The sequence below is a fragment of the Capricornis sumatraensis genome, chromosome 4, assembly GCF_032405125.1.
Source record: "Capricornis sumatraensis isolate serow.1 chromosome 4, serow.2, whole genome shotgun sequence".
NCBI lineage: Eukaryota > Metazoa > Chordata > Mammalia > Artiodactyla > Bovidae > Capricornis > Capricornis sumatraensis.
This window is the reverse complement of record NC_091072.1, coordinates 10,563,424-10,587,910: the sequence shown is the minus strand read 5'-3', so window position 1 is coordinate 10,587,910 and position 24,487 is coordinate 10,563,424. Positions and strand designations below refer to the sequence as shown.

The 24,487-nt window shown below is 37.7% G+C and overlaps 1 protein-coding gene across 1 annotated transcript in view; it reads left to right on the top strand.

Annotated features, from left to right (window-relative positions):
- Positions 1 to 24,487, top strand: part of ADAM18 (ADAM metallopeptidase domain 18) — a 117,782-nt gene that overhangs the window by 77,874 nt on the left and 15,421 nt on the right. Inside the window, exons 15-18 of the mRNA XM_068970500.1 lie at positions 657 to 762; positions 5,000 to 5,183; positions 14,786 to 14,866; positions 23,726 to 23,840. Coding sequence (XP_068826601.1) covers positions 657 to 762; positions 5,000 to 5,183; positions 14,786 to 14,866; positions 23,726 to 23,840 — 486 coding nt within the window. The remainder of the gene's footprint in view (positions 1 to 656; positions 763 to 4,999; positions 5,184 to 14,785; positions 14,867 to 23,725; positions 23,841 to 24,487) is intronic.

Sequence of the window (24,487 nt, the reverse complement as noted above, 5' to 3'; positions counted from 1 at the left end):
ATCTACTTAAAGCCTTGCTTATCTTGCATTAAGCAAGATAAGAATATGGCACCCCATCTACTAATTCTGAAGGTTTTACCCCAACTGATGTTTCAAATCTCTCATTTCATTAAGTAGAGCAAGTTACAAGGTCAAGCCTGATGTACATTGGACTAGGAAAGAGGCATTCCCACAGGGAGGGGTCAGGAAATTGTTTTTAACTATAAGATACTTTGCTATGATATAGATAATCATTTTCTATTTTCTATCAAATAAGACAATCATTTCTTTATACTTGCATTGACAGGGTGTGTTCTAAGGCTCTTCAGTGATATCCAACTCTGTTCAACCCCATGGACTGTAGCCCTCCAGACTTCTCTGCCCATGGGATTCTCCAGGCAAGAATACTGGTATGGGTTTCCATGTCCTCCTCCAGGCAGTCTTCCTGACCCAGTTATCAAACCTGCTGTCTCTTATCTCTCTTGTGTTGGCAGGAGGTTTCTTTACCATTAGAGCTACCTGGGAAGCCCATCGACAAGATACACATAGGAAAAAAAAAAAGCATGACCAAGACCACAATATTTTTGTTTATGTCATGAGTTTCATTAGCTTTTTATTGAGAAATATTTTATTTGCATTAAGAATAATAATTTAATGGACATGTTTTTCATTTTAAGGTGCTCAAGGTGCTCCACTCGCCTGTTTTGAAGAAGTTAACTCTTTGCATAATAGTTTTGGAAACTGTGGTTTTAAAAATTCCCAACCATTACCTTGTGAGCAAAAGTATGTATATAGAAAATGACTGTTTCATTGAGTTATAAAATGTCTCTATTTCTTGTCAAGTGACACTAAATAGTAATGGACAATAAATTGTATATCTGGAGAATAGTTTCAAATAACATTATGTATATTTTCCTTTTATGCAATTTAACTCTTTTTTACTTATCTTTTTTTCCCTGTTAATAAGGAGACTAAGAGAAGTTTGGTGTTTATTACTGAAGGTAGAAAGTGGGCTCAGTGCAGAGGGAACAGATGGAATCACTCATCTCCTAAACTGAGAGACACCTTCCCTGCCATCTCTTATCTTCCAAAACTTGGAAGAGAACACTTCAAAAATCATTTTTTAATGCTAGCATTTCCCTAATACCATAGACAGACAAAGGCATTACCAGAAGTGAAATAAGAGGCCAGTATCCTTGATGAACATAGATGAAAATATTGACAAAAAAGCAAATTTAACAAAACTTTAAAAGGAGCATAAACCATGATCCAGTGGGTAATATTCCAGAGGTATAAGGATGGTTTCATATCCACAAATCAATCGATGTGATGCACCATATTAATAAATAAAGGGATAAGAATCATATGATCATCTCAGTAGGTATAGAAAAAGCATTTGACAAAATTCAACATCCTTTCATTATAATAACTCTCTTCATATTAGTGTAGAAGGACTGTACCTCAACATAATGAAAGCAATAAATGAAAACCCACAATTAACACTACACCTAAAAATAATAGCTGGTAGTATTACCCCTGAGATCAAGATCATGGCAATAATGCCTTCTCTTGTCACTTCTGTTTGCTATAATACTGCTGTAATAATAAAAATGAACTCATAGAAACAGAGTGTAGAAAAGTAATTGCCAGTGGAAAACAAAAATTGGTAAAATGATACATGCTTTCAGTTGTAATGAATAAGATCTGAAGATCTAATGTATAACATGGTGAAAACACTATATAATTATTATATAATTAGGCAATAGAATTATATAATTATTATATAAATGAAATTTGCTGAGAGTAGAGCTTAAATGTATTCAAAATAGGATTTCTGTACACAAAAATAGGATAAATACGTGAAATATTGAATGTATTAATTCACCTAACAGGGTGAAGCATTTCACAATGTAAAGTGAAAGTGAAAGTCACTCAGTTGTATCCTACTGTTTGCAACCCCATGGATTATACAGTCCATGGAATTTTCCAGACTAGAATACTGGAGTGGGTAGCCTTTCCCTTATCCAGGAGATCTTCCCAACCCCGGGATCGAATCCAGGTCTCCCGTATTGCAGGTGGATTCTTTACCAGCTGAGCTACACGGGAAGCCCAGGAATACTGGAGTGGGTAGCCTATCCTTTCTCCAGTGGATCTTCCCAACCCAGTAATTGAACTGGGGTCTCCTGCATTCATGGGGTTGCAAGGAGTCAGACAGGACTTCACTTTCACTTTCACTCCTGCATTGCAGGCAAATTCTTTACCAACTGAGCTATCAGGGAAGACCCTCAAAATGTATACATGTATCACATCATCAATTTGTATACGTTACATACTTTATAATCTTGTTAACTATACCTCAATAAAGCTAGAAAATGATAGCAGCAGATAAGTTCTGGAAATCTACTATACAACTTAATTCCTATAGCTTTTAAAAATATGTTATTGTATACTTAAACTTTTCCCCAAAGTTAAACCTTTTATTAACTGTTCTCACCACATCCATAAAATAATGATTATAATACAAAGGGCAAGAGGAAACTTTGGGAAGTAATGGATATGTCTATGTCCTTGATGATGCTAATAATTTCGTGGGCATGTCCTTATCTCCAAATTCAAGTTTTACACATAGGTATAATTTTTTGGTGGTGACTATAAAGAGTCAGACATGACTGAGTGACTGAACTGAACTGAACTGATACCTTAAGATGCCTTAAAGAATAGTAACAGAGCCAGATTCAAGAACTAAGAGAGGACATAAAGACAATGTTGATTAAAAAAAAAAAACAACAGAAAGTGGGAAGAACATGTTAAAAAAACTGAGATAAAGTCAAATGCTCCAGAGGGAAGTAGGACTTTCTTTAACTCCTAGGAAAAAATCAGAAAAAAAATTTGTAAAACCCTTAGGTAAGTACCACACTCAGCATGGCTAAAAAGCAACTTGGTTCCTTTATGAAAACTACAAATGGCTGAAGAAGGTGTTTAGTTCAATGGGACTAAGACAGTATCCTGCACCATCTGCCTCCACATGAGTCTGCTACGGATTAATTATGATGTGTAGAGAATGCAGAAATTCCCATGTGCCCCAACACCAGAAAATTAACAGGTTAAAAGAGGAAGTCTGGAATCATGAAGTGAATGCTGATGAAGGGAGATCTCATGAAGAGAGCCTGATAATCTCTAAAAGATGGAATATAATCAGCCACACCATATTAGAAAGCAATTGAGAGCAGACTGAGTTAACCACAGAGGATGCCCACAGAGGCAGGAGGTGGTGGTAAGTCAGCCTCAATTTCTCTCTGATGACCAGAGGTATGTGTGCACCATACATACATATCTTGGTCTAAGATACGGAAGAAGGAAAAGCAAAGGTGGAAGGAACTGTGAAAGTTAGCAACCATGACTTAAGTGGACTTCATCTGAGATGATGGTAGTATATGAATTTTCCCAAAATAAAATCACTAGATGAGATTGGAATTCAATAGCTCAATTCATCTGCTTTCAGCAGATTCCAGGAATTCAAGCAGATTTCCAGTTCCAAGAATTCAACCAGAAATGCAAATTTTGAGAGAATGTACTTTGGAAGAGGAGTTTGTATTTCAATAGCCAGACTAGAAAAAGATGTATCATGTGATATTTTGAGATACATTCTATACAAAGAGAATAGAGCAACAATAAAAGGAAGTATTTCAATCTGAGAAACAAGAAAAATGAGACTGGAAGGAGAGAAACTGGGAAAAAGATTTGGAAATGGAATCCCACTCTCATTTCCGTCTTCACGTCTTGATGCGTTCTTGCTCAGTCATGTCCGACTCTTTTGCAACCCCATGGACTGCAGCTCACCAGGCTCCTCTGTCCGTGAAATTTTACATACAAGAATACTGGAGTGGGTTGACATTCCTACTCCAGGGGATATTCATAACCCAAGAACTGAACCCACATCTTAGCAGGCAGATTCTTTACCACTGTGTCACCTGAGAAGCCCTCACTTCCTGATACCATTAAACTAATCTCTGTTATTTTAAAAGGACCTCCCATGGAGAATTCCCCAGTTCAATAGTTAGGACTCTATGCTTTCACTGCTGAGAGTATAGACTTAATCCCTGGTCAAGGGACCTAAGATCCTGCAAACCACAAAGCCAAATAAATAAATCAATTAAAAAAAAAAAAAAAGCCTCCCCATGGTCTTTTAGAACAAAGGGATGAAATTTTCAAATGAAAGACATTTAAAGAGATAACAGCGGCATGCTCAACAAACACATATCAATAACTAAGAATTGTTTTTTCAATTGAGGATGAGAGTTGGTAGATTTGAGTGATTCCAAGAGCAAGAAGTGACATCAATTATTTTCCAGGGCATAAGCTAGGAATATTGGAAGTCTCTTAGAGAAGCCAGTATTCTACCCATTGATAAGTAAATAAACTATTTATGGGATAAACTCTGGTAGGGCTTATGCCAAATATGAGCTCTAAAAGTTTCTGTATTCTCAGGAAAGGAATACAGAATGACTGGAAATAGCAACATATTCAAAGAATCTTGGGATCAAAAGGAACAGTCTGTATATTAGATTGATTTACTGACTAAAGATCATGGCCATTACAGTGAGCATACTTAGAAGGGTCTCAAAATATGCACAAAGTATAAATAAATGCAGTCAGCCACTCTCAACAAACCAGCAGACTGGTCAAGCTTTATCAAAGTGGGAGCAGGTGAGGAATTTTCTGAGTGTGATCGGTGTAATGGGCTAGATAACAAAACTAAGTACTTAAATGAGCAACAAAGTCATGTCTGAACATCTCAGTTCATTGTGTAGATTTCAGTTCTGCTGCTGCTGTGCCAATTAATCGTATCACATTTAGATGTGCACCCTAGTGTACAGTGACATTTGGCATTTTTCTAATTTTTTTTTACTGTTGGTTAAACAACATTTATGTTAGCATTGATGTGATACAATGCTTATTTAAAACTTAAGTTTCATTAAAGGACAGAATGATAAGACATAGTTTTGTTTCCCCTCTCCAGGGATGTTCTTTGTGGAAAGTTAGCTTGTGTTTGGCCACAAAATATTACTTATAGAAGTGATGTTCGATCTGCAGTTTATTCATATTCTCAAGGACTTCTGTGCATAACTACTGCATCATCAGTGAGATCAGGTGGAGGAGATTATACCTATGTGGCTGATGGCACCGTGTGTGGTGCACAGATGGTAACAAGCATGTTCACTTGTATTTACCTGTGTTAAATTATGTAATTATCAGATACTATATTCCACGATGACTATCCCAATCATACAGAAAGGATTTGAACCTGGCGCTGCCATTTATTTCCCATGTGATATTGAAAAGATCATTAAACCAAGCCTCGGTTATCAAATCACACTGACTTTTTGGATTAATCTGTCATCAGTCCTCATGGGAGAAGATGCATTTTTAAGCACAAGAGTCTACTGACAGTTGATTCTTTTTAGATCTTTGAATTCTGATGGCTTTAAATCATAAAATTCTAACTTTGTGTTTTTAATTTTTCGTACTTCAGAAAAATCATAATTGAACATTCATATTTTATCTGTATTGTCAAAATATAAGTGTGAGAAATTTAGAGGACCCAAAGCAGAAGTCTGCACTGGGAGAGCACAGCTATAGCGAGGTACAAGCTCATGTTGAGATGTACATGTAGTACTATTTATGTAGCTAAAAAATAAAGGGAGAAGAAAAGTGATTCAGAAGCTCAGAGAGTCAGTCTGAAATATGAGTGCACACATTCCAGAAAATATAAGGCAGCAGTTGTAAATCAGTGTTTTATGTAAATGGCATTTAGTCCTTATGTATTAAAAATAAAACAAAAGCTTAAGACGGTTAATCAGACAGCCAGTTTTTCTGTCTGCGTTGAGCAGTCCTATCCCCTTGGGAACTTGCCTCTTATGGTCAACATCTTTAACATGGCTCCAATGCTCCCACTTCCTGATATTCACACCCCATGTAATCCTCTTCATCTGTATGTGCACTGGATATATTGACTGGCTTCTAAGAAAGAGAAGATGGTGAAAGTTATGGAATGTCATTTATAAGATTAGTTTTAAAAAAGACAGTGACTTCTGTTTGGCACGCACACTTTCTTTCTCTCACCTTCTCAGCTTGCTTGCTTTGCTAAAGCAATTTACATGGTGGAGAAACTCATATAGAAAAGCTTTTCATGATATCGATTTGTTAATTTTTCCTTTCATAGAACATGTGTTTTGTGTCATCTAATAAGCCTAGTTATAAAGTTATAGTTATATAGTTATAGTTATAGTTATAAACCCTGGGTCATGAAGATAGTCTCACAGATTTTTTTATTTCTAAAAATGTGTAATACTGTGTTTTACATTTAAGTTTGTTTTACATTTGGTTTATTTCCAGTTAATTTACTCTAACCTGAGGTTTAGGTTGAGGTTCATTTTTTTTTTTACTTTTGTCAAAAATGAATTGAGTGTATATTTGTGAGTCTGTTTTTGGATTGTCTAGATTGTTATATTAAATGCAGGTCTATATATCTACAAATATCATGTTCTCTTGATTACTTTAGCAATTTCAGTTCAGTTCAGTTCAGCGGCTCAGTCATGTCTGACTCTTTGTGACCCCATGAATTGCAGCACGCCCAGCCTCCCTGTCCATCACCAACTTCCAAAGTTCACTCAAACTCACATCCATCGAGTCGGTGATGCCATCCAGCCATCTCATCCTCTGTTGTCCCCTTCTCCTCCTGCCCCTGATCTCTCCCAGCATCAGAGTCTTTTCCAATGAGTCAACTCTTTGCATGAGGTGGCCAAAGTACTGGAGTTTCAGCTTTAGCATCATTCCTTCCAAAGAACACCCAGGACTGATCTCCTTTAGAATGGCCTGGTTGGATCTCCTTGCAGTCCAAAGGACTCTCAGGAGTCTTCTCCAACACCACAGTTCAAAGCATCAATTCTTTGATGCTCAGCTTTCTTTACAGTCCAACTCTCACATCCATACATGACTACTGGAAAAACCATAGCCTTGACTAGACAGACCTTAGTCAGCAAAGTAATGTCTCTGCTTTTGAATATGCTATCTAGGTTGGTCATAACTTTTCTTCCAAGGAGTAAGCGTCTTTTAATTTCATGGCTGCAATCACCATCTGCAGTGATTTTGGAGCCCCCCAAAATAAAGTCTGACACTGTTTCCACTGTTTCCCCATCTATTTCCCATGAAGTGATGGGACCAGATGCCATGATCTTCATTTTCTGAATGTTGAGCTTTAAGCCAACTTTTTCACTCTCCTCCTTCGCTTTCATCAAGAGGCTTTTTAGTTCCTCTTCACTTTCTGCCATAAGGGTGGTGTCATCTGCATATCTGAGGTTATTGTTATTTCTCCTGGCAATCTTGATTCCAGCTTGTGCTTCTTCCAGCCCAGTGTTTCTCACGATGTAGTCTGCATATAAGTTAAATAAGCAGGGGGACAATATACAGCCTTGACGTACTCCTTTTCCTATTTGGAACCAGTCTGTTGTTCCATGTCCAGTTCTAACTGTTGCTTCCTGACCTGCATATAGGTTTCTCAAGAGGCAGGTCAGATGGTCTGGTATTCCCATCTCTCTCAGAATTTTCCACAGTTTATTGTGATCCACACAGTCAAAGGCTTTGGCATAGTCAATAAAGCAGAAATAGATTTTTTTCTGGAACTCTTGCTTTTTCCATGATCCAGCAGATGTTGGCAATTTGATCTCTGGTTCTTCTGCCTTTTCTAAAACCAGCTTGAACATCTAGAAGTTCACAGTTCAAGTATTGCTGAACCCTGGCTTGGAGAATTTACTTTGCTAGCGTACGAGATGAGTGCGATTATGTGGTAGTTTGAGCATTCTTTTGGCATTGCCTTTCTTTGGGATTGGAATGAAAACAGACCTTTTCCAGTCCTGTGGCCACTGCTGAGTTTTCCAAATTTGCTGACATATTGAGTGCAGCACTTTCACAGCATCATTTTTCAGGATTTGAAATAGCTCAACTGGAATTCCATCACCTCCACTAGCTTTGTTCATAATGATGCTTTCTAAGGCCCAGTTGACTTAGTAAGCTTTAATAATAAGCAGAGTGATTCTTCTCAGTTTACTTTTCTTTCAAAATATAGTTTTGGTTATCCTAGGCCCTGCACTTTTCAATATAAACTGCAAAATAAACTTATGCCATGCCATGCTAAGTTGCTTCAGTCTTGTCTGACTCTTGCAACCCTATGGACTGTAGTCTGCCAGGTTTCTCTGTCCATGGGATTCTCCAGGCAAGAATTCTGGAGTGGGTTGCCATGCCCTCCTCCAGGGGATCTTCCTGACCCAGGGTTTGAACCTGGGTCTATGTCTCTTGCGTTGACAAGCAGGTTCTTTTCTGCTAGCACTGCTTAAAGTGGGTGGCAAAAGAATACTGGAGTGGGTAGCATATCCCTTTTCCAGCGGACCTTCCCCATTCAAGAATCCAACCAAGGTCTCCTGCATTGCAGGCAGGTTCTTTGCCAGCTGAGCTATCAGAGAAGCCCTATTAGTTGTTCAGTCATGTCTAACTCTTTGTGACACCATGGACTGTAGCCAGCCAGGCTCCTCTGTCCATGGATTTCTCCAGGCAAGAATACTGGAGTGAGTTGCCCTACCCTCCTTTAGGAGAATCTTCCCGAACCAGGGATCAAACCCATGTCTCCTATGGCTTCCTCATTGTAGGTGGATTCTTTACCTCTGAGCCACTGGGGAAGCTCAAATGAACTTTTATGAGACAACATAAAACTCTTCAGAAATTTAATAAGAATTATGTTAAAACTGTAGTTTAATTTGGGAAGAGTGAATATCTTTATTATGTTGCATTTTTCAATGCATGAAAATGGTAAGTCGCCTCAATTATTTAAGTAGTCATTGATTTCTTTCATCAGCATTTTATAATTTTTAAGGTATAGATATTGTGTATCTTCTATTTGACTGCATGTCAACATTTTATTCACTTTGGAGTAAGTATAACTGACATTGTGTTTTTAACTTCATCTTTCACATGTTTATATAAATGTAATTTTCAATATGTTCAACGTGCACCCAAAACCTTGCTGAATTATTTTGTTATTTCTAGAACATTTTTGTAGAATCCTTAGAATTTTGTATGTAGACAATCACTTCATTTTCAAATAAAGACAGATTTTTTTGTTTATTTTGTTTTTTGTTTGTTTTTTCTGGTGCTGCTGCTGCTAAGTTGCTTCAGTCATTTCTGACTCTGTGCAACCCTGTAGATAACCTCCCACCAGGCTCCCCCATCCCTGGGATTCTCCAGGCAAGAACACTGGAGAGGGTTGCCATTTCCTTCTCCAATGCATGAAAGTGAAAAGTGAAAGTGAAATCTCAGTCGTGTCCGACTCTTAGCGACCTCATGGATGGCAGCCCACCAGGCTCCTCCGTCCATGGGATTTTCCAGGCAAGAGTACTGGAGTGGGGTGCCATTGCCTTCTCCACATAAATTTTATTTGTTTCCTTGCTTATTGCACTGGCTAAAACTTCATGTACCATGTTTAATAAAAGTCTTGAGAATAGACACACTTGCTTTCTTCCTCATTAAGGGGAAAACATTGTCGTTTACAGTCAGTTGTTTTACTAGGAGTAGGTTTGAATATGACCCTTAGCAACTTGAGTAAATTCCCTTGTATTCCTTGTTCACTCAGATTTGATTTTTTCATTACAAATAGATGTTGAATGTTGTCAAATACTTTTACTTTGTCAATTGATATAACTATGTGACTTGTATTCTTTTATAGTTCTGTTTCATCCAGATGATCTGAAAAGCAATATTAATGGTATTTGAGAAATCTAGATTCCTAAGAAAGATTGGAACTTGTAAAGATAGGGCATTTTCCCTTATTGTAGGTTAGTTATGTAGTTTGATAAAAATGAGGAAGCATAGGTGATTAAATTCACATGGAGAATTTTGGAAAATGGATCAAGATTGCCAGAGACTTTGATCATGACTGTTATCTAGGACACTTAAGGGTGCCAAACACCTCTGCACAAGTTTTTCTCTTAACTTTTTAAATTGGATAAAATGTACATAGCATAAAATTCACACTTTTAACCATTTTCAAGTATCCGATTCAGTGGCGTTAAGTGCATTTGCTTGACCATATATAATCTGTTTCACTAGTCAGTTTGTCTGAATTTATGCCAGAACCACGTGGTTTTCATATAGTGCTTACTTTTTTTTTTTTTAACTGAAGTATAGTTGCTTTACACTGCTGTGTCAGTTTCTGCTGTACAGCAAAGGGAACCACCTTATGTATACATATACCCTCTCTTTTTTGGATTTCCTTCCCATCTAGGTCATGACAGGGCACTGAGCAGAGTTCCCTGTGCTATACAGTAGGCTCTCATTGGCTTTCTATTTTATTTATAGTATCCATAGTGTATTATATGTCCATCCCAATCTCCCAACTCATCCCACCCCTCCTCACCCTTGGTATTTATGCATTTGTTTTCTATGCTAGTGTCTCTATTTCTGCTTTGCAAATAAGATCATCTATACCATTTTTCTAGATTCCAGATATATGCTTTGATATATGATTTTTTTTTCTTTCTGATTTACTTCACTCTGCATGATGCTCTTGAGGTCCATCCATGTCTCTGCAAATGAGAATTTTGTTCATTTTTATGTCTGAATAATATTCCATTGTATGTATGTATCACATCTTCTTTATCCATTTCTCTGTTGATCAACATTTTAGTTGCTTCCATGTTCTGGCTATTGTAAAGAATGCTGCTATGAACATTGTATATGTCTTTTCAAATTATGGTTTTCTCTGAATATATATAGAAGAGTGGGATTGGTGGATCATATGCCAAATCTATTTCTAGTTTTTTAAGGAACCTCCATACTGTTCTCCATAGTTGCCACATAAATTTACATTCTCATCAATGTGCATTGAGGTTTCCTTTTCTCCAAAAGGTCTCCATCGTTTATTGTTTGTTGAGTTCTTGATGGTGGCCATCCTGACCTGTGTGAGGTGATATCCTGCTGTAGTTTTGATTTGCATTTCGCTGATTTTTAGTGATGTTGAACATCTTTTCATGTATTTGTTTGTCATCTATATGTCTTTGGAGAAATATCTATTTAGGTCTTATTTTTTTATTACATTTTTTAATATTGAGCTTAATGAACTGTTTGTATATTTTGAAGATTAATTGTCAATTGATTCATTTGCAAATATTTTCAACTATTCTGAGGGTAGACATTTTGTCACATTTATAGTTTCTTTTACTGTGCAAAGAAAGCCTTCTTCATCGATCAATGCAAAGAAATAGAGGAAAAGAACACAATGGGAAAGACTAGAGATCTCTTCAAGAAAATTAGAGATACCAAGGGAACATTTCATGCAAAATGGGCTCGATAAAGAACAGAAATGGCATGGACCTAACAGAAGCAGAAGATATTAAGAAGAGGTGGCAAGAATACACAGAAGAACTGTACAAAAAAGATTTTCATGACCCGGATAATCACGATGGTGTGATCACTCATCTAGAGCTAGACATCTTGGAATGTGAAGTCAAGTGGGCCTTAGAAAGCATCACTATGAACAAAACTAGTGGAGGTGATGGAATTCCAGTTCAGCTATTTCAAATCCTGAAAGATGATGTTGTGAAAGTGGTGCACTCAATATGCCAGCAAATTTTGAAAACTCAGCAGTGGCCACAGGACTGGAAAAGGTCCGTTTTCATTCCAATCCCAAAGAAAGGCAATGCCAAAGAATGCTCAAACTACCACACAATTACACTCATCTCACATGCTAGTAAAGTAATGCTCAAAATTCTCCAAGCCAGGCTTCAGCAATAAGTGAACCATGAAATTCCAGATGTTCAAGCTGGTTTTAGAAAAGGCAGAGGAACCAGAGATCAAATTGCCAACATCTGTGGGATCATGGAAAAAGCAAGAGAGTTCCAGAAAAGCATCTATTTCTGCTTTATTGACTATGCCAAAACCTTTGACTGTGTGGATCACAATAAACTGTGGAAAATTCTGAGAGAGATGGGAATACCAGACCACCTGACCTGCCTCTCGAGAAATCTGTATGCAGGTCAGGAAGCAACAGTTAGAACTGGACATGGAACAACAGACTGGTTCCAAATAGGAAAAGGAGGATGTCAAGGCTGTATATTGTCCCCCTGCTTATTTAACTTATATGCAGACTACATGGTGAGAAACGCCAGACTGGAAGAAACACAAGTTGGAATCAAGATTGCCAGGAGAAATATCAATCACCTCAGATATGCAGATGACACCACCCTTATGGCAGAAAGTGAAGAGGAGCTAAAAAGCCTCTTGATGAAAGTGAAAGAAGAGAGTGAAAAAGTTGGCTTAAAGCTCAACATTCAGAAAACGAAGATCATGGCATCTGGTCCCATCACTTCATGGGAAATAGATGGGGAAACAGTAGAAACAGTGTCAGACCTTATTTTGGGGGCTCCAAAATCACTGCAGATAGTGATTGCAGCCATGAAATTAAAAGACGCTTACTCCTTGGAAGAAAAGTTATGACCAACCTAGATAGCATATTCAAAAGCAGAGACATTACTTTGCTGACTAAGATCCGTCTAGTCAAGGCTATGGTTTTTCCAGTAGTCATGTATGGATGTGAGAGTTGGACTGTAAAGAAAGCTGAGCATCAAAGAATTGATGCTTTGAACTGTGGTGTTGGAGAAGACTCTTGAGAGTCCCTTGGACTGCAAGGAGACCTAACCAGTCCATTCTGAAGGAGATCAACCCTGGGATTTCTTTGGAAGGACTGATGCTAAAGCTGAAACTCCAGTACTTTGGCCACCTCATGTGAAGAGTTGACTCTGTGCAAAAGTTGATGTTGTTGTTGTTTTTTTTTAAATATAGAACACTTCATGTATTTCAGTGTCACTCTTGCATCAGTCAGTCAGTCAGTCAGTTCAGATACTCAGTCGTGTCCGACTCTTTATGACCCCATGAATCACAGCACGCCAGGCCTCCCTGTACATCACCATTTCCTGGAGTTCACCCAAACTCATGTCCATTAAGTCGGTGATGCCATCCAGCCATCTCATCCTTGGTCGTCCCCTTTTCCTCCTGCCCCCAATCCCTCCCAGCATCAGAGTCTTTTTCCAGTGAGTCAACTCTTCACGTGAGGTGTCCAAAGTATCGGAGTTTCAGCTTTAGCATCAGTCCTTCCAATGAACACCCAGGACTGATCTCCTTTAGGATGGATTGGTTGGATCACCTTGCAGTCCAAGGGACTCTCAAGAGTCTTCTCCAACACCAGAGTTCAAAAGCATCAATTCATCAAGCACTCAGCCTTCCTCACAGTCCAGCTCTCACATCCGTACATGACCATTGGAAAAACCATAGCCTTGACTATGGAGCCATGTTGATCTTCTCTGTGTCATTCCAATTTTAGTATATGTGTGGCTGAAGTGAACACTACAGTAAGTTTTGAAATCAAGAAGTGTGAGTCCTCCAATTTTGTTCTTTTTAAAGACTGTTTTAGCTATATAGAATCTCTTGTGATTCCATGTGCATTTTATGATGAGTTTTTCTATTTATGAAAAAGCTATCTGTCTTGAAATTTTGACAGATTGCATTGAATTTATAGAAGCTTTGGATAGTATTGATATATTAATAATATTATATCTTCCAGCCCATATACACAGGATAAATTTTATTTTTCTGGTTTTAAATTTTTTTTTTAGTATTTCTTTCAGTTTTCAGTGTATGCTTCTTGGTTAATTTTAATTGTCTAATAATAGTGGATGCTATTCTTTATAGAACTATATTCTTAATTTCCTTTTTAGAATGTCCATTGTTACAGAAATGTCTTTAGTTTTGTATGTTAATATTTTATCCTGAAATTTTACTGAATTGTTGATTAGTTCTAACAAACTTTTGTGTATGTGGAGTCTTTGGAGTTGACGTACAAGATTATATCACCTGCAAAGAGATAATTTTACTTGTTTATTTATAATGTGTGTACTTTTCATATTTTCTTGCCTGATTGCTCTGGCTAACACTTCCAATATTATATCCAAGAGAAAAAGCAAAAATAGATGGTTTACACAGCATTATTTACTCATTGGCTATATGTTAATTTTCAGGAAATAATTGGAAAATGCTAAATTTCATTCTTCTTTTCAATGATTTCATCATGTGTTACACTGATGTATTTAAAGAAGTCAAGAGAATATATGTTACAACCTTAGCTTAAAAAATAGAGAAAAGTAAATGAAGGGAAAAAATGACTAATTTAACCCCTGATTAACCACTTCAGCATAACTAGGGTTTTGCAATGCATACATATTAGGTTAAAATATTTCTCTTGATGGACTATTATAGTTAGTATTATAGCAAGGATTTATGATAATTTACCATCCAAAATAATAATTTATATTTACACTGAAACTAAAATAATAAATTATTTTCCAGTTTTTGAGCAGACAAATCATTAATATTAATCTAACCAATTATTCATAGCAGAACATTAACTCCCATAATGGTGATTCTCATTTCAGTTCCCAATTGTAAGTATTAAAACCAAAATTATATGGCATCACTGCATAAACTGTGTTAAGGCAAACATGCTCCAATTTTATTTTTTTAACTCTTACTATTGTTTAGATTTTTGTATTGGATTGATAGAATCTCTGTTCCAAAATCAGAGTGATGCATAATATAAAGTCTCAGCAAGTATGTCTTTTGTTCTTTTGTATACACACTATATAGTTAATTCTTTCCTTGTGTCAGATTTGTAAATAACTATGAAATATTGCTTGTTTTGTTTTAGTATTGTATAAATAAAACCTGCAAAGAAGTTCCTTTAATGGGATATAATTGTAATGCCACTATAAAATGCAGAGGAAATGGGGTAAGCTACTTTTGTTTTGGTAATCCTAAATTTTATGTTATTTTTTGAGTAATTCAAAGTGAAAAATCTATCCTGTTTAGGAGAAATGAAAATCTAAGTTCCTCTTTTATCCAGTCTTGCCTAGGAATAGCTAACTAATATAAAGAAAATCAGCTGATTACCAACCAATCAAAACACTATTTAGTGAACTGTACTATATGTGTACTGAATTTATTGTAAGCACTCAAAACTTATGAATTGGTAACACATTTAAATTTTAAAAAAATCATTTTCTCATGCAAATGAATGCATATTTTACTATATTGTGAACATATGTCTTCTTCATACTCTTCATAATTAAAATTTAAAGCTATATAGTATTTTACAGAAGATATTCTTAAAGACATGTTAGAGAATATCTGAAGTTTCTATGAAGAGGCTTCTATAAGAAAGTATCTTCATGCAAAAAACATTTTTTTTTCCTCAACTGTTTATCCATTTTAATCTGGCAATACAGATTTGTAGTTACTTTTGCATTGAATATTTACTTCTTAAAAATGTATAACTTGGGTCCCTTGTTTTACCACTTTCCAAAAAGAAAGTCAGTGTATGATTTGGTCAACATTATAGAAATAAATCAAATTTATCAGTACTCAGTTTTGTAATATTCAAGAGAGTGCCAGAAAAACATCTATTTCTGCTATATTGACTATGCCAAAGCCTTTGACTGTATGGATCACAATAAACTGTGGAAAATTCTGAAAGAGATGGGAATACCAGACCACCTGACCTGCCTCGTGAGAAATCTGTATGCAGGTCAGGAAGCAACAGTTATAACTGGACATGGAACAACAGACTGGTTCCAAATAGGAAAAGGCGTACGTCAAGGCTGTATATTGTCACCCTGCTTATTTAACTTCTATGCAGAGCACATCATGAGAAACGCTGGACTGGAAGGAACACAAGCTGGAATCAAGATTGCCGGGAGAAATATCAATAACCTCAGATATGCAGATGACACCACCCTTATGGCAGAAAGTGAAGAGGAGCTAAAAAGCCTCTTGATGAAAGTGAAAGAGGAGAGTGAAAAAGTTGGCCTAAAGCTCAACATTCAGAAAATGAAGATCATGGCATCCAGTCCCATCAATTCATGGGAAATAGATGGGGAAACAGTGGACACAGTGTCAGACTTTATTTTTTGGGGCTCCAGAATGACTGCAGATGGTGCCTGCAGCCATGAAATTAAAAGACGCTTACTCCTTGGAAGAAACGTTATGACCAACCTAGATAGTATATTCAAAAGCAGAGACATTACTTTGCCGACTAAGGTCCATCTATTCAAGGCTATGGTTTTTTCTGTGGTCATGTATGGATGTGAGAGTTGGACTGTGAAGAAGGCTGAGTGCCAAAGAATTGATGCTTTTGAACTGTGGTGTTGGAGAAGACTCTTGAGAGTCCCTTGGACTGCAAGGAGATCCAACCAGTCCATTCTGAAGGAGATCAACCCTGGGATTTCTTTGGAAGGACTGATGCTAAAGCTGAAACTCCAGTACTTTGGCCACCTCATGCGAAAAGTTGACTCATTGGAAAAGACTCTGATCCTGGGAGGGATTGGGGGCAGGAGTAGAAGGGGACGACCAAGAATGAGATGGCTGGATGGCATCATGGACTCGATGGACGTGAGTCTGAGTGAACTCCGGGAGTTGGTGATGGACAGGGAGGCCTGGTGTGCTGCGATTCATGGGGTTGCAAAGAGTCGGACATGACTGAGCAACTGACTGAACTGAATATTCAGTATTACAATTTACTTGATTGGTTTTAGAAAATATAGAATGCTGATGCTTTGTCTTGAATTTTCTATGAAACTTCTCTGTAAACAAGGTTAGCTACATTTTCATGTTTTGTTTTTTACATTTATTATTGTTCATTTTAATTGTTATCATTGTTGGTCTGATCTTTTGCTCTTCTTTGTTCAATTCTCTGCTTTAAGCCTTCAGCCTCAATATTTTTTGTAAAATCTCAAACCAAACTTATAGGTTGCAGTTTATTGATAGATTTTGTTTAGCTGTAATTAACATACAATATCATATTAGTTTCAAGTGTCAGTTCAGTTCAGTCACTCAGTTGTGTCCGACTCTTTGTGACCCCATGGATTGCAGCACACCAGACCTCCCTGTCACCAACTCCCGGAGTTTACTCAAACTCATGTCCATTGAGTCAGTGATGCCATCCAACCATTGTATTGTCTGTCATCCCCTGCTCCTCCTGCCTTCAATCTTTCCCAGCATCAGGGTCTTTTCAAATGAGTCAGTTCTTCATATCAGGTGTCTAGAGTATTGGAGTTTCAGCTTCAGCATCAGTCCTTCCAATGCATATTCTGGACTGATTTCTTTTAGGATGGCCTGGTTGGATCTCCTTGCTGTCTAAGGAATCTCAAGAGTCTCCTCCAACACCACAGTTCAAAGCATCAATTCTTCAGCTCTCAATTTTCTTTTTAGTCCAACTCTTTCATCCATATATGACTGCTGAAAAACGATAGCTTTGACTAGATGGAGCTTTGTCATAATTTGATATTTTGCACATTATGAAATTAACATTCCAGTAAGACTAGGTTTATGTATATTCTATTTTATAGTAAAAAGTTTTATTTTAAAAATACTTAGATATTCCTAAGAGATTTGGTCTATTATGTTAATTTTTTTCTAAAATTTATATTATAAGGAATTTATTTATTTAGATTTTATATTCTAGATAAATGTTGTTTCTGACATGACATTGTTCATCTATTTTAATGGGAGAGATAGGGTGCTGGAATACCACTTTAAAGTAGAGAGAAATATATCTTGTGCAGTATGCATTTAGAGTTCTAGCATATCAACAATGCAAAAATGTTGTCTTTCCACATTAAAAAAAAAAATCGCTCACTCTGTTGGCACAAAATTATTAAGTTTTAGTTCTGCTCTCCCAAAACTTTGTAAGCTCAGTTGGACTGTTCTATTTCCTTCAGTCCTGTCAAAGAGAAATGTGATGGTAGTTTAATTCCATTGTATTTGTGCTGAATGTTGTGAGATTACTTTTCTTTATTTTCTGACATTAGAAATATTACTGACAAGTGACTAAGATATATGTTTTCATTTCATTTTTTCTGCTAAGAACTCCTTGGGGTAGAAAGATCCCCTGAAGAAGGAAATGGCAACCCACTCCAGTATTTTTACACGGGAAATCACATGGACAGAGGAGCCTGGTGGGCTATAGTCATGGGGTTACAAAAAGTCAAACACGATTTAGAGACTAAACACTAGAAAGTCAAATTATATATCTAGTCTGAAATAGCAAGTCATTCTTCACTTAATAAAATTTAATAATATTTATTTGTTTATTGCTTCTGCTTTAGCTGGCCATCTTTTTTCTTTCACTACATTAGTAAAAATGTAATGATGGTAACCTCTGTTATTTATGTTAAATCAGGATAGCGGAAATTTGGGGATTAGATTTGAAATATGAAATAAATGATGTTTTACTCTTAATTTCAAATTTTTACATTAAAATATTTATCACCAGTATGTTGTGTGCGTATGTGTGTGCTCAGCTGTGTCCAGCTCTGCAACCCCATGGACCATAACCAGCCAGCCTCCTTTGTCTATGGGATTTTCCAAGCCAGAATTCTGGAGTGGCTTGCCATTTCCTAATCCAAGGGATCTTCCCAAACCAAGGTTGAACCCACATCTCTTGTGCCTGCTGCATTGGCAGGCAGATTCTTTACCACTAAGGCCACCTGGGAAGTTGGGCTACACTAAATATAAAAAAAAAAAAAAGAAGAAGAAGAAGAAGAAATATTGACGTGTAAATTAGAACAACACTTTGGATTTCAGTATTATAAATAAAACTCATTGAAATCACTTTTGATATGTAGGGAAAAGAAATTTAATATTTCAATAATCTTTCAGTTCAATTCAGTCACTCAGTCAAGTCCAACTCTGCGACCCCATGAATCACAGCATGCCAGGCCTCCCAGTCCAACACCAACTCCCGGAGTTCACTCAAACTCATGTCCATCAAGTCAGTGATGCCATCCAGCCATCTCATCCTCAGTCGTCCCCTTCTCCTCCTGCCCCCAATCCCTCCCAACATCAGGGTCTTTTCCAATAAGTCAACTCTTCGCATCAGGTGGCCAAAATATTGGAGTTTCAGCTTCAACATCAGTCCTTCCAGTGAACACTCAGGACTGATCTCCTTGAGGATGGACTGATTGGATCTCCTTGCAGTCCAAGGGACTCTCAAGAGTCTTCTCTATCACCACAGTTCAAAAGCATCAATTCTCCAGTTTCATCCAGAGAGATGATATGGGGTGGGAGGTGGGAAGGGGGTTCATGTTTGGGAACGCATGTACACCCGTGGTGGATTCATGTCAATGTATGGCAAAACCAATACAGTATTGTAAAGTAAAATAAAGTAAAAATAAAAATTTTTTTTAAAAAAGCATCAATTCTTCAGCGCTCAGCTCTCTTCACAATCCAACTCTCACATCCATATATGATCACTGGAAAAACCGTAGCCTTGACTAGATGGATCTTTGTTGGCAAAGTAATGTCTCTGCTTTTGAATATGCTATCTAGGTTGGTCATAACTTTTCTTCCAAGGAGTAAGCGTCTTTTAATTTCATGGCTGCAATCAACATCTGCAGTGATTTTGGAGCCCCAAAAATAAAGTCTGACACTGTTTCTACTGTTTCCCCATCTACCTGCCATGAAGTCATGGGATCAGATGCCATGATCTTCATTTTCTGAATGTTGAGCTTTAAGCCAAGCCAACTTTTTCACTCTCCACTTTCACTTTCCTCAAGAGGCTTTTTAGTTCCTCTTTGCTTTCTGCCCTAAGGCTGGTGTCATCTGCATATCTGAGGTTATTGATATTTTCCCCACCGATCTTGACTCCAGCTTATGCTTCCTCCAGCCTGCCCGGATCCAGCCCCAGTGGATCCAGGGAATTCGAAGGGGGGACAGAGTTGGTGTCTTAGAAAAGAATTATTTAACTAGAGATATAAAGAGAGATTAGGAAAGAATGGTGTAGTAGGAAAATTAGTGGAGAAAAGAGGCTGAATAACTTGGTTTATGCAGAAAACCAATAAAACTCCAAGACAAGGAGTTTGCACCACCTACGTAGGCCACTGGCACCCACTTGAATAGTGGAGGGTGCCCTGCCTTGGACTCCCTCTCGCGTGGGTCTTAGAAGCCAGGGCAAGTAAGTAGAGGTGGCGAGCCTCCACGCTCCAGATGGGAATTCAGCCAGAAAAAAAGAGAATGAAAAGAGACCACACGGGGGAAACCAGTCTTTCCAGGAACTGGTCCGTCTCTTTATTTTTCAGATCCGCTTATATACTTTTGTTACACGTAGAGATGGAATACAGAGTCACGTGGGGTCAGCAGACCTGACCCTTATCAAAATCAGGTGCTTTATACAAATGTCTTAGGGGCTTTACATCATCTTACGGCCATGAGGCCTGCTGAAATTTTATGGCCCTTTCTGATAACGGTCAGTCAACCGTAAAACTTATTCTTCCTGGGGTGAATTTTCTTAAACCAAGTGCCACCCTCCTAAGGCACGAGATAAAGTTGCATTCCTATAGGGTGAAGGTGCAGTGGGTTACAATTAAGAAAGAAATTTACTTAGCCTAAGGTTTAACATGAATTAATATCAAAGGTTAATACTTATTTCTCTTATATGCTAGTTACATTCATTAATGTGTATAAGGGCAGGGGATATGGAGACTTAGCAGCAAACATTGGCCCAATAAATAAAAAATCCTTCACCAATATAATTCCTAATCAACCCACTATACTAATAATTTTCTAACTTCTCAAAAGAATCTGTATTTAGAAAGTTTAAAGCATCTCACAGCTGGGAGGCTGTGAACAATCACATGTGGCCAGACGAGCCTGTCAGGCAGGCTAGAGAACTTTCAGAGGAGTTTGTGAACTGAAACACTCTTGTCACGCCCAGGAATTTTATTAGCTGGAGCTTTAAGTTAACTCTTTCTCAGAGAGAGATTGGGGGGGGGGGACAGCCCCCCAAAATGTCAAAAGTGTAAGTGAAAGCATAAAGCAATAAAGTAGGCAGACTCTGGTTTTGGGAGAAGATGCTCCAGAATTTCCAGGGGGACTCCTGAGGCTCTATCCCGCCTTTGCGTATGTCGAGCCTCCTTCTTCATGACCTTTGCCATGGGCAGAGTTCCTCATGCTGGCTCCTGGCAGCAGCCCAGCGTTATCTTTAAACCCCCCAAATTCATCATTATCAGCATATATGGACAAAACACAATGTCTGCAATATAATGATAGGAAATAACCAAAAATGTCTATTTCTTAAAATGTGCTAGCCCTATATTTATACCTTCAGGTATGGGAATAAATTCATAATATATCATTAGTGATGTTTGTTTGGCAAAAACCTGGGAATGAGTGTTTATATGTTTGTGGATGTGGGTATGTGTCTGTGAATATATGTAAAACAGAAAGCGCTTAGCAGTGGAGAAGGACTTAATTAGTGGATGAAGGCCTTCTTTTGTGTGTTAGTCACTCAGTCAGGTCCAACTCTTTGCGACCCCATGGAGTATCACTGCCAGGCTCCTCTGTCCATGGAATTCTCCAGGCAGGAATACTGGAGTGGGTATCCCTTCTTCAGAGGATCTTCTTGACCCAGGGATCAAACCTGGGTCTCCTGCATTACAGGCAGATTATTTACTGTCAAGCCTGAGGGCAGCCCTATGTATCAATTATATAGTCTTTAATAAACTTAGAAGACAAACATTTTTCCTTCTTGCATTTCTTTTTCTTGGAGATGGTTTTGGTCAAAACCTCCTGAACAATGTTACAAAGCTCAGTCCATAGTTCTGCAGCCATTCTGTCTACCAGATCTTGTCCCTTGAAACTATTCATCCCTTCCCCTGTAAATCATAAGGGATTTGATTTATGTCATTCCTGAATGGCCTAAAAGGAGAAAGGTAAATATAAACCCAACTGAATGCAGAGTTCCAGAGAACAGCAAGGAGAGAAAGCCTTTTTAAGCGGACAATGTAAAGAAATAGAAGAAAACAATGGAATGAGGAAGACTAAAGCTCTCTTCAAGAAAATTAGTGATACCAAGGGAACATTTCATGCAAGGATAAGCACAGTAAAAGATAGAAATGGCAAGGACCTAATAGAAGCAGAAGAGATTAAGAAGAGGTAGCAAGAATACACAGAAGAACTGTAGAAGAAAGTCTTAATGTCCTGGATAACCATGATGGTGTGGTCACTCACCTAGAGCCAGACATCCTGGAGTGTGAAGTCAAAGTGAGCCTTAGGAAGCATACCTATGAACAAAGCTAATGGAGGTGATGGAACTCCAGCTGAGCTATTTCAAATCCTAAAAGATGATTCTGTTAAAGTGCTGCATTCAATACACCAGCAAGTTTGGGAAACTCAGTAGTGGCCACAGGACTGGAAAAGGTGAGTTTTCATTTCAGTCCCAAAGAAAGGCAATGCCAAAGAATGTTCAAATTACCATAAAATTGCACTCACTTCACATGCTAATAAGATTATGCTCAAAATCCTTCAAGCTCGTCTTCAGAAGTACATGAACCGAGAACTTCCAGATGCATAAGTTGTATTTAGAAAAGGCAGAGGAACCAGAGGTAAAATTGCCAACATCCACTGGATCATAGAAAAAGCAAGGAAATTCCAGGAAAAAAAAAAAAAAAAAAAAAAAATCTACTTTTGCTTCACTGGCTATCTTAAACACTTTTTCTGTGTGGATCACAACAAACTGTGGAAAACCTTATCTGCCTCCTGAGAACCTGTATGCAGGTCAAGAAAGGCCAGTCAGAACTGGACATGAAGCAACAGACTGGTTCCAAATTGAGAAAGGAGTATGTCAAAAATGTATATTGCCATCCTGCTTACTTAACTTATATGCAGAGCATATCCTGCAAAATGACAGACTGGATGACTCACAAGCTGGAATCAGGGTTGCTGGGAGAACTATCAACAACCTCAGGTGTGCAAATGATAGCACTCTAATGGCAGAAAGTGAAGAGGAACTGAAGAGACTCTTGATAAGGATGAAAGAGGAGAGTGAAAAAGCTGGCTTAAAACTCAGCATTCAAAAAATTAAGATCATGGCATCTGGTCCCATCGCTTCATGGCAAATCAGTGGGAAAAAGGTAGAAACAGTGGCAGATTTCATTTTCTTGGACTGCACAATCACTGAGAATAGTGACTGCAACCACAAAATTAAAAGATGCTTGCTTCTTGGAAAAGAATATGACAAATCTAGATAGCATATTAAAAATCAGAGACATCACTTTGCCTACAAAAGTCCATGTAGTCAAAGCTCTGGTTTTTCCAGTAGTCATGTACAGATGTGAGAGTTGACCATAAAGAAGGCTGAATCCCAAAGAATTGATGCCTTTGAACTGTGGTGCTGGAGAAGACTTTTGAGAGTCCCTTGGACAGCAAGGAGATCAAACCATGAACATTCATTGGAAAGACTGATGCTGAAGCTGAAGTTCCAATACTTTGGCCACCTGATGGGGAGAGCAGACTCATCGGAAAAGACCCTGATGCTGGGATAAATTGAGGACAAGAGGAGAAGGGAGCAACAGGATGAGATGGTTGGATGGCATCACTAATTCAATGGGCCTGAGTTTGAGCAAACTCAGGGAGATAATGAAGGACAGAGAAGTCTGTTGTGCTACGGTTCATGGGTGGCAAAGAGTTGGAAACAGCTTAGCAACTGAACAACAACAAACTTAGAAGATCAGGGATTTTATTCTTTTGAATGTAAGTATATATGACATACAGAGACTATCATGATTCATAGTAATTACATATTTTTCTGTTTCAGATATGTAATAATTTAGGCAATTGTCATTGCACTCCTGACTATACACCTCCAGATTGTGAATTACAAATTGGTTCACCAGGAGGAAGTATTGATGATGGAAATGATCATAAATCTTGTGAGTAGAAATTAAAGTTTTAAATTCTAGGATGTTTTAAAAATAAAGCATCAAAATAGGATGCTTTATGAAATAAAGAAATACACTACTAACTAAAATCTTTCATGATCTCCCAAGTGACTAAAAGAGTTACTTTGAATAGTGGCTTTCATTAAATTAATGTTAAATAATATTTGCAATGTGCTTTCCACAGAGGCACCCAGTTTTAATCAACTCAGTTACTAAAATACAATATAATACTCAAGTTTCAATAAACATCATGCATGCTCAGTTGCCTCAGTCATGTTTGTCTCTTTGTGACCCTATCGACTGTGGCCCAGCAGGCTCCACTGTTCATGGGATTCTCCTTGCAAAAATAGCGGAGTGGATTGCCAGTTCCTTCTCCAGGGGATCTTCCAGACCCAGGGATTGAACCCAAGTCTCTTATATCTCCTGCATTGGCAGGCAGGTTCTTTACCACTAATGCTACCTGTGAAACCCTAATAAACATCATAGCATGAATGAAAATAAATATGGATGGATGAACATCATGCAAATTATTTGCATTCCATGTTATTAAAAACTTTGCAGGTTATTAAAAAGCACGTGTAGGATAAGGTGTTTATTTTGAATGAAATTTAGATTAAAAAATGTATGACAAAATGTAA